Source organism: Coturnix japonica, chromosome 3 (assembly GCF_054131305.1).
Source record: "Coturnix japonica strain WE chromosome 3, WE-NBRP24, whole genome shotgun sequence".
Classification (NCBI taxonomy): Eukaryota; Metazoa; Chordata; class Aves; order Galliformes; family Phasianidae; genus Coturnix; species Coturnix japonica.
In genome coordinates this window covers 52,423,201-52,434,212 of record NC_140665.1, presented here as the reverse complement: position 1 = coordinate 52,434,212, position 11,012 = coordinate 52,423,201, and the positions used below count along the sequence as shown (strand labels likewise).

Below are 11,012 nucleotides of genomic sequence, written 5' to 3'. Positions count from 1 at the left end.
TGGGAAGCTGATATCATTTACACTGGGAGCTGTTACTCTATCCCACAGATAAGGTAAAGTTCAGCATGGCCAGGTAGAAAGGGTTAGCCTTGTGGGATGGGCTCCAATTCTCACAAAGATCAATAATGACATACTCTAAAAGATGCAATATTTATTTTTCTTTGGCAAGATTCCCAGCTGTGACTGGAAGGCATGGCCAGATGAGGCCATTGTGACAGACTGTGTGTGTGACTGGACATCCCCAGTGATGCAGCAGGCGAGATCTTAGAGAGCAGATTGTGCAAGTCCTGATTTTGTTCTTCTACTTTGTCTTTCCACTCTGTGGAAATGCTGTGGCTCTAGCAACCGGTATCTCATAGAATCATAAAATGGCCTGGGTTGAAAAGGGCCATGGATGATCGTCTACTTTCAACCCAGGCTTTGGCTCTTTGCTGGGGAGTACCTGTTCTGCAAGTGGAAAAAAAAAAACCTGGGGAAAGGGTGTATTCAGCTAAACCGTGCAAATTGCTTGCTGGAAGTACAGGCTAGCTGGAAATGTCAGCACATGTAATCTCATGAGCCTTAGCCTTGGCCTACGTTAGAAGGTGGATCCTGCCAGGCACCCTCCACAGTCAAAGTCTCTGAAAGGCTGCCTGGTGAGCCTAACTGTCCAAATGCTGAAAAGGTGCTTGAGGGAATGGCTTGTAGAGGAACTGTGTGGATACTACTCTCCTCCACCCTACTCAGGCTTCATTGCAGAAGGCCCTCCACAGTTCCTAGCAGAGAAGAGGCCAGGAAAGTTCCAGCATTTGCACTGCATGGACAGCCCCATTCTGGGGATCAAGCCAATGACTTGAAGGCATCCTGCCTTGTGTACATGTGTGCTGAACTCCCCGCATGCCAGCTCTGAGAGGAGGACACACACAAGAAACACCCTGGTACCCATGGAAAGGAAGGGAGAAGAAGGCCAGAATTCGCTTTTCCAATTATTTCCAAACTCTCTTGCCTTCAGGAAAGCCCTGCTGTAGTTCAGAGACAAGGAGAAAGTTCTTCCTCCTTTCCATCTTCACGGAGATATTAACAGCAGTGCAGCGTATGGGCTAAGGTATCCAAAATTTTGTTTTTAAAAGCAACAGTGCTGCCATCACTATCTAGGTGCTGTAGGTGCGGATCATGCAGCTGGTACCTGCTACAGTGAAGTACCTATCCCTGCATTAACCCTCTGTTCTGCAAAGCCAATGGAGCTTGTTGTAGGATCTTTTACTGTCTGTGGAGAAAAATATAGCACTAACCATTTGACCAAGCCCTTCCCTAGTAAAATTACATTGCAGAGAGAAGCCAAACATAAATTCACATTCCAAATAGAAAGAGAAAATTAACAATTGCAGAACATCATGGGGTTATTAATAATGAATCATGTTGCTGTCAGAATGGAAGCAATTCCTGCAACTCTTACACCACTTTCTGTAAGGCTGTGTTGTTACTAAGGAAGTGAAATCTTGTTAGCAAATATGACAGCACAAGACTTCTTCAGATTTCTTATTCTTTTTCCCAGTGTACAATTCTGTATAATTTTATCGAGTTAAAAAGAAAGAATAATTTGATTTCCAGCTTCTGTGAATCTATAGGGGTTGGGAGCTGGACTTGATGACTTTTAAAGGCCCCTACCAACTCTGAGGATTCTATGATTCTATAGCATGAAACATTCGTAGCCAGGTCCAAACTCTTCAGGTACTTTCTTCTTTATAAATTCTGCTGAAGATTTAGAGTCCTAAACAGTTTTGCACTCTGAATCTGACACAAGTACAGTATCCAGAGACTGTTCCCTGACCAGGGTTAGTAAATGCAACCATAATAAAAGTTTATCTTTGTTTAACAAGGGTAAAATGAACTGCACTAAGGCAAGAAGTGATTTTGAAAAAAAAACAACAAAAAAACTTGAATTACTGCAAATATTGTCTTCAGGCTGTGATAAGTCACAAGTGAATGAAGTCACCAGTGCTGCAATACATAATATTCTGTTTCCTAACACTTTGCCCAAGCAGTTCTATGAAGGTTCTGCCCAGTGCAAGGGTATAGCAGGGCAGCATCCTGCAGGCTGCTTGCTCTTCCTGTAGCTTATTGCCAGCTGATCAGATCTGGAACTCAACTAGCCTCATTTCCCAAATAAATGTACCTGAATTAAGAAACTGTGCAATAGGGGCACAGTAAAACCACTGGAAGAAGTGGGAGAGGAGTAAATAGGGAAGTGCTGAGAAGGAAACCTCATTTTATGGACTAAGTGTGTGGACATGGTTAGATGCTTGAAAGAGTGGTCATTCAAATTCATTGTGTGCTAGAATCAGAAGGTGGAAATGTTTACTATGTGATGTCTTTTTTCATTTTGTTATGGGCACGAGTGACCAGCGTTCACTTACTTAAGCATGGCCTCCTGCCAGATCCCTGCTGCTGGCATCCTGCTGCTGCTTTCAGCAGTGCTGCTTGTAGGTGAGGTGCTGACGACAAAAAGCAAAAGATAATCTGAGTGGGGTGTAAGTGAACTTGAAGTCTGTCACTGAGAATTAACTAAACCACCTCAGAGTCTGTAAATTAAGGGAAAAGAGGAGAGCAACTATGTAAAGCCCTTTACCCAAGGGCTTTCTTTGCTTTCTTATGCCTGGCTTTCTCTCGCTGCCTCATAAAATTACCAATAGTAGAAAGATGTTAAGATTATTATTAGTTACAGACCTAGTAGAACTGGCAAAATCCACTTCCCCCCTCCGTCAGTGGCTTACTGTGTATGTATTCAGATCTTTCCCACTAAAACTTTTCTCTTGTGAGACAAAGACAAGGAGGAGTTGAATCACTGGAAATCAAAGGTGATGGACAGTGTTTGTTCATCATGTACTGTTTAAAATAGAGGTCTCTTCCCTTTAACTGTCTGTCATTAACTGAAAGCAAGGATCTTTTCTGTTTCATTTTACATGATTTCCTGTCTAATTGTGTGCTTGTTTCACTTCCAGAAATGTTACTCTGAGGACACTATGAAGGCATAGCACTGGACACATGTATCTTAAAGGACTTCTAATTCACTTTCTTCTACAACCTTCATTATAGAAGTTATAAAGTGTTTGAAACTTCTAATTCATAAATCATATTTTAACTCCAAGTTTTAAAATAGAAAACCATAGAAACAATCTTAGACGTATTTTCACAAGTGCTTTTCACATTTTATTTTATTTTTTATTACAATACAAGACTCTTTGCTCTGTAAGCGCAGATAAATATTGTCTTAAATTGTGCTATAGGACATACAAAGAATCTCTGGGATTTGTGTAACATCAAATGATTGGGATGCATTAATTGTTTAATGCAGCAAGGTTTAATTTAAAAAGCATCCACATATGTAGTCCAGCCATTTTCTAGACCCCAGATGCTGGTTTACAGTTGGGCTTGTAACAGGAGGCAGCCTCCACCATTATCCCAGTAACTGGGAAGAGAAAGAACTGCTGCTGCAGTGCATGTTTAAGCTGCATGCTATGGACTTCAACTGAAGATGCAATACATGCCCTTTGCCCGCACTCCTCCTGTACCTCTGTAGGCTGTTCTGCTCTTACCTGAGCTTTCAGCCTTGTACAGTAGAGGGAAAGCCCTTCATCAGTTGGAAAAATCAACTAGAAACAAGCTTTTTAGCCTGAACTATTGACTGTATCACAAGGAAGACTAATATTATGCATCACATTATGAAGCAGAAGGAAAATCTGTTACAGTTGTGCTATAGCCAAGAGGCACCCAGGAGCACAGGCTCAAACTCTGAAGATTTCCTGGTTTCCCCCCTTAGAAAGGACCCAAACTTAAGCTTGCTGTTGGCAATGTCACATATGTCCTCATAAGCTTTGCCCTTGGCACCTGCAAGTCAGGATGAATAATAAATCTCTCTGCTGAGCAAGTGATACATGAATATAATACTTTGATCGAGGTGAGTAAACAGACTATTCAGACCAGCTAATTGAAATAACTCTTGCATTTTGGCTCATGGAAACTCATGAAGTTTGATAAACGACTCATTTTTAAACACATAACACCTGAATAATGGCCATTAAGTGAGGACGGGTACATTTAGATTAAACATACTGGGTAAGTCCCTAGAGAAGCTGCAGCAGAATTGCCTGTTAACAAAGCTGGAGACCACTTGTTTTCCTGGTTAATAATTGCTTGACAGCAGTAAAAACTGATGAAACAATATTATGCGTAACCGAAGAAAGGGAAGAAGGAGGCATTTCTGAGCACTCTGACAGCATGCAAGTTATTATCCACACCATTCTTGTAACCTTTTTGGGTGTATCATTCTCATCTGGAGTGAAACGAGCTGAGAAGATGCAAGAACTCTGGAAAACGATTCCCTGTGGGACAGCAGTATTTATGTTACCTTCTCCTTTTAGGGAAGGGGTGGCCGGCTGTCACTTTGTTGCATCCTCTCTGGCTCTGGCTTGTGGCGATGGCTGCCTGTTCACAGCAGCACGATGCACCGCCTGCTGCTGTAGGCACTGCTGCGGCCCAGTGCCAGCACTGATGTTCTAGCCACAATGCAGTAGCTGACTCCCAGCTTCAGATCTTCTATTTTGATCACCTTGTCTTTTCCTTCATACACCAGCACTCTGTGTTGCTTCAGACAGAGGGAGGAGAAACAGCTGGTCATGCATGTTGCCCTGGCAAGTGTGTCTATGACTAAGCTGGGAAGGATGGAGAGTTCAGAGCAACACATGCATTTGCATTAAGTCAACAACATTAGCTAGCATTAGTTATTTATGTGCCAGTTTTGGTGTTGTTTTCTTTTCTTTCTTGAGAAAAACAAACCATCCCAAATTGTCGTAATTTCCCAACTGTTTCAACTAGGGCTTAGATTCTGAAATAGTACACCAATGGGAACAAAGAAAGTGGGGATGAATTACAGCCCAGTTCAATCAAATTCAATTCCTGAAAAATAAGCTTACTTTGTGTTTAGATACTTACACGGGCATTTACACTCTTGCAATCCTAGAGGGCTGCTTCAGCTGCAAAAGGGAAGAGTGTGCCCATACTCTCTTGGCTTTTCAGTGGTAAAGAGTTTATATCTGAATATGCACTTACCTCATCTAGCAAGTTGTTAATTATGAAAACTTGGTACTGAAGATCATAATAATTTGTCATTGGTATCGTGCTGCCTCTCTTCCTTCTATAAGCCGAACGTGGAGCCTGGAGCTTTATTTTTATGAATTTGTTGCTGTGAACCACCTTTATTGTTGGAGGTCCTATCATAGCTAGGGGTATAAACAAAGCTGTGAGCATGGTTATAGCACACTTATTAATAACGATGCACAGAACAGAATGCTTTGGATTTTTTGCCTTTGATTCTTTTTCTTCATTTTTTTTTTTTTTCTGCTGTCTTGAGCTGCAGAAATGTTTGAACCATTTCAGGTCAAGGACACAGCTTCAGTCATTCTTCTCAGAACTTGTGCAACCTGCTTGGTTAAACACAGCTGGGGTTTCACATGGTTCCTGCGTACCCCTGAAGGCAGCGGCTGCCCCACATCTTCTTAGGAGGATGTGGTGCAGGGTAAGGTGAGCTGCTGCTGCTGCAAGATGCAGCTCTAGCTCAATGCGTGCAGTCTTGCCTACACAGGACAAATTATTTTGCACTTCAGAATCATAGAGTGACCTGTGTTAGTATCTACACTTCAGTTTTACATTGATCAGAGGGGAAAAAAATGGATAATATATGGAAGTTTAGTGGTAGGTACACTGACGACACTGCTCGCTGTTCTAACAGTCCTGCAGTCCTGTGTACTATGGGCTTACAATGGCTGTACTAACTAAAAGCTCTGTGCATGTCCTTTCTAAATACACCACTGTCAGGAAAATACATGTGAGAAAAACGCATGCATGTGAGAAAGCTGTTGGCTATGCAGCTGCCTTCTCTCTCCTCTCCTTTCCCTCTAGCAGAGAACATTTCCCTCTTCACACTGTGCTCAATCCTTCCAACAGCCCCTGAAACTGCTGTGAATATTTTATGGAGTTCCATGCCTTGAGGGAGAGGCTGAGTGGAAGGGAGCCAGGCATTTCTGGTCCCCTAATTGTACACAAGGGTTGGTTCAAGTGTGGGAAAAGTTATTTTATCACAACACTTCCCCCGAGAGTTGTGGACACACAACTTCTTTCAGTACAGTTTTCTAGCTAGAAGGGTATCACTTTTGACAACAGATTGGGAGAAAAAATGCTGTGCTCCACACTGCAGAAAACCCAGCCCCATGATCAGAGAGCACATGTGTTTGCACTTACTTTCTCTCCAGGGAGTGAATCTGCAGCTGAGGCTCCAGTCGGAGTGCACACCATCCAAAGCAGCTTGTACCCTCCCATAGTAGGGCTCATAGGCATCAGAAGTCTCCTCCGTCAGGTCGCAAAAATGGCTCTGAATCCCCCAGCACTCCTCTTTGTTTTGCCACTTGCTTTGCCCATACCTGTGAGGAAAGGAGGAGCAATTCAAGCCCCAGCTACTGCTGACCAGATCTATACAGACTTGTAACAGTCTGTTCCCCAAAGGAACCAAAGGCTCTTATCCTGTGAGGTGCTGGACCAGATGTGCTGGGGACAGGAGCTGGCCTCCCTTATAGAGTAGGCCCCTCTGAGGAACAGGTCCCAGCAGCACACCGTGTGGCACAGCAGTCCACTGAAGCCCTGACTGTGCTCTCACAAGGCTGACACTGAGGTGCCATGACAGTGTATGTCACGTTGCTAGGCATGTCTGACCTCCATGTCCTTCAGGCTGCTCAGCTGCACTTTACAGGCTTGTGATAAGTTCAGGGAGCTGGCAGCAGTGAAGGACAAGGCCGTGCCCCAGGTATCCTTTGGCAACTGAGAGATCCCTTTGGCTTGCCAAGCAGGGATGGGCTGCTGGATGAGGCATGCTGGACTTCCCCTGGCACTTACACTTTATACTGCACAAAGTAGAGCGTGGTTTCTCCCTCTCCAGCTCTCCCAGGCTGCCAGCGCAGGGTGTTGTTGAAATTCAGTGAGTAAAACCATACCTCCCGTGGCTTGATTGCATCTCGCAGGTCTTGATTTTCCAGGACTAAAGTGGCTGCAAATAGTAAGAAACAGTGACAGCACGCATTTCTCTCAGGCAGGCACCTCTGCATCCAGGCACACACTGCTCGTGTGGTTTCAGGCTAGCAGCCGGCGGGGAAGTTAAATCTGGGTCTCATGTTCCAAACTTTCCGTGTTGCAGTGAACAGATGTAGAAGTTACAGACCACAGCCAGGATTGTGAAAGGAACAAATGGTGTTGTTTTTTTCTTCTTCTTTTTCATCATTGAATTTACTGCCATGAAGGATGCCCAGTGGACAACCCAGCGGACAAACCCTTCTGATCAGCTCCCAGAGCATGCAGTACACAGCTGCGCCAGTAGTTAAAGGTAGGTGCTCTGTCCTTCCTATCTCAGACTTAGACTGCAGGGACTATAGTTTAACTATGGTATATAGTATATGGTCACTATGTTTTAGTGGTTACCATAGCTGTGTTTGTTGGTTCTTGCCTAATAAAATAGTATGACATTCGCTGCTTTTCCCATCTGAACTGACTGAAAAAGCTGCCTGACAGTTTTCAAGATAAGCTGCTTCCAAACTGAGACAGATCTAGGTGACAGAATCAGTTAACATGCACTGAAGCATCGAAATCCTAACAGACTTCTGGATTTCATGACCCAGCTGACTTCATATACCTGCAGTTTTGTCTGTGGTATATCTCACAACCAGAGATTCCTGCAAACTGAGCTGAAGCCGGTAACAGAACTGTAAGTAAATGCGATGAACGTTACACTCATTTCAGCTGCATTTTGAAAAACAAAATGAGACTAATTTGGAAATGACAGGACTTATGAAACCAGCTTCTGTATCCAGAGTTTTCCTGATTTTCCCAGCTTTGAGAGCAGACCCAGCACACACCACCCCCCCTACACCCCCCAGGTGGGAAGAGAATTGAAAGCCTTTACTTACTGCTTATCTTGTCCTGCAGCAGGTGCATCAGAAAGCAGAGGGAGGAAAGCCTGATCCTCCTCATGCTTAGGAGAGCAGCTCCATGACTGAGAGCATCTCTTTTCCTCTTGGGCATGTCTTATGAGGAAGTAATTATTAAAGTGACTTCCCTATTTATAAATTCCCTGCTGTGGCTAGGTGGGAAATATATTAGTTGTTCTAAATTAAACGTAAGCAATCGCTCTTACTTGGAAGCTTCACTCACTCTGAAGTTTGGAACTAATTATGAAACAATCCAATGAGAAAAATGTGCTTTTTTTCAGGGACTGATTCCCAAATGTCTGGCAATATTGCTTTATCCCAAAAATATGTCACACAAACTTGCCTCTTTGCTCTGCTATGATATTGTTTTTCAGCTTGCCGGTCACTCAGTGCTGCAGAACACAAAATCTTGCTGCAATAGCACAAAACAGTAATGGGATGTAATCTGGGTGGCCTGTCTTGGGGTTGAACACAACAATGAAGGCTGTCGAAACATTCAGTGGAGGATGCCATGTAGGAACATGTCATCAGGGGGACATGGGGACATGAAACTGCTGCACTTATTGCTGGGTGGTTGGAGGCTGCAGCTGGCTGAGCTCAGCCCACTGGTCAAAGTGCCACTGCCTATCTGACACTGTATGCACTAAAGCAACTCTGAATGCTGTACCACTGGTATGTGCATCCCATGGTCCCAAAACGGGCTGCTGGGCTTGCGATAAAGTGATCTCACTCTGTGCTGGTAGATGTTTTATTGCTGTGTGTGCCAGCCTGCAGGGGGCCAGTTGTTGCCCGGTGGGTGGTATGGAGAGCTTGGTCATGCTGAGTGTTGGCACACTGGGTATCCCAGCATGAGCCGGGTGCCCTCATCTCCTGCACGCCCACATCAGTGGGCAAGAAGAGACAACCCAACTGTGCACACTGTGGAGCAGCACACAGTAGTAATGCCCACCGATAAATAACCAGTGTGAAAACTGCTTGGTTGCAGGAAAAGGGCATCTCTGTCTGCAGAAACAAAAACTCACCTAATCCCTCATCTTGGCTTTGAGAAAAAGGCAGAAGCAAATGTTGCCAGGATGAAATAAAAAGTGTAAGTTATTGTGCAAACTAAGGTGTTTTTTTCATCAAAAGGCATTCGGTTGCGGTAGGCAAATTAAATACAACCTAATCAAGAATCTGGCCTTGGTGACATCAACTGAGCACATGCACATTATAGTGCGAGCACTGAATTTGCAGCGGGCACATTAAAACTGCAGGTGTGTAACTGTGAATGGCTACTTACCACAGTATGGGATTAGCTGGGAAGGAATGCAGAAGAAAATCAAGGTAGAAGGTGGAGAGGCAATTTTGGCATTACCTTCTGGGATTTTTTTATCTCCATTTCCCAAACACATTTTCAAAATTCAATGACTTTAAGAATTTCCCCTCCACACACACAATGAGTATTTCATCACGTTATACGAGCTCAAGTGCGGGAATAGGGGATTTTTATGAACTGATCACTGAGCTGAAATGCCATCAAATTTTAGTCACGCCTGTCACAGGTTGTGGTTGTGTATTTACTTACTTGAATTGTATCAACACACCTTATCGGGACCCAAGTGCGGAGCTTTGCTGGAATCATTGCCGGCACCAGGTTCTCCCACGACAGCAAAACCTCCCAGAGCTGGGATTGGGTGGCTGCATGACTGGGGCCAGGAAGGCTGCCCCTTTGCTTCTCCCTTCCAAATACTTGCAATTTGCTGTGGCTAAATGGGGAAAGAAACACCTGGATCGTGGAAAAGATCAGGGCTTCTCACACAGCACCAATAGTGCTTGTTCTGTAATTGGGCCTGGCAATGTGATGCAATCTCTTCACATAATTTCACCATTTTTGAAACACCCGCTGATAATCTCCATGTTTTTAGCATCTGTAACATTTTCTTTCTCATTATCTTCAATCATGCCTCCCCAGTGCTCTTTGAAACAAAAGCAATTACATTCTGGTGAGTGGCAGCTGCACACACCCATATAGACGTACTTGTCTTGAGTGCAATGCATCTATAGCACTTTTAAATAAATGGGAACACTTAAGAAACAGTATTGCTTAAGAATACTTCTAATGGAACTCACGAAGAAATGGAAAACGAAAGCGTTCCTTTCCCCAGCAGCATCCATGTTAGTGCTTACTTACACTGTAGCATTTGCTTTGACCCAAGCCTTTGTGACAGGGCAGTCCTGGTGCTTCTGTGAACAGACAGAGCTGAGAGCACAAGAATTTTTCCATTCCTGGAATAAAAAGCTCTCTAAATACTGGGCAAATTAAGTTCTTCCTCTTAAAGTCTGGCTATTGCCACACAGAGGTGAAAGCTGAGTACCTTCTTGCTGGAAGCTGCCTGACTCATCCCATCTGATAGCACCACCTTATTGCTTTATTTTATCTGGAGCAAGATGTTCCTGACCACAAGAGGAGAAAATGTGACCCCAGAAGGGCTCCTCTCACAACCATCTCTACTGTTGGGTACAAGTCTGCATGTGGGTTTCGTGGACTCAGGCCCATGGGATAACCTCTCTTGGCTGGGGTCTCTGGAGCTCAGCTTGTCCAACCTGACGCTTCAAGCTGGGTTGATAGCACATATAACCATTGGGAGCCCTTTCCTCACATATCTAATCGGAATTCCCCTGCTGCAACCCATGACAGTGGCTTTTTGTGTTCGGGTTGCAGGTCTCTTAGCAGAACCTGCCCATATTTTCTGTAAGTTCCCCATTCATCCAGCTGGCAACAGCGCTGAGATCCCCCTAATCCACCTCCCTGCCTCTTCTGACACATCATATACAGCAGCCCTTCATTGCCTTAATGGAGACTTTGAACATGAATCATAAGAAACAAACAACAACAACAAAGAACCATCCAAGCAAAAAAAAACCCACACTAACCACCCACAGCCAAGCAACGGGGACTTTTATTTCTCAGCCCTTCGGGGAAGAGGCATTACATCACAAGAGCTATTACAGAAAAGTTTCTAA

At 44.1% G+C, this 11,012-nt stretch overlaps 1 protein-coding gene across 1 annotated transcript; it reads right to left on the bottom strand.

Annotated features, from left to right (window-relative positions):
- Nucleotides 1–3,166: 3,166 nt before the first annotated feature.
- IL22RA2 (interleukin 22 receptor subunit alpha 2) lies at nt 3,167–8,276 on the bottom strand. Its single transcript, XM_015858429.3, has 5 exons — nt 7,989–8,276; nt 6,925–7,075; nt 6,277–6,455; nt 5,089–5,258; nt 3,167–4,624 (listed from the first exon to the last, which is right to left on the bottom strand). The coding sequence occupies exons 1-5, from the start codon at nt 8,101–8,103 to the stop codon at nt 4,469–4,471; spliced, it is 771 nt and encodes a 256-aa protein (XP_015713915.2). The 5' UTR covers nt 8,104–8,276; the 3' UTR covers nt 3,167–4,468.
- Between the last annotated feature and the right edge of the window lie 2,736 nt (nt 8,277–11,012).

What these genes read in the sequence shown, in the direction of transcription:
- IL22RA2 (XM_015858429.3), bottom strand. Translation starts at nt 8,103, where the DNA reads ATGCCCAAGAGGAAAAGAGATGCTCTCAGTCATGGAGCTGCTCTCCTA. An exon ending in ATTCACTCCCTGGAGAGAAA is followed by an intron (nt 5,259 to 6,276) that starts GTAAGTGCAAAC and finishes TTATACCCCTAG; the next exon opens with CTATGATAGGACCTCCAACA. An exon ending in TTAACAACTTGCTAGATGAG is followed by an intron (nt 4,625 to 5,088) that starts GTAAGTGCATAT and finishes CTCTGTCTGAAG; the next exon opens with CAACACAGAGTGCTGGTGTA.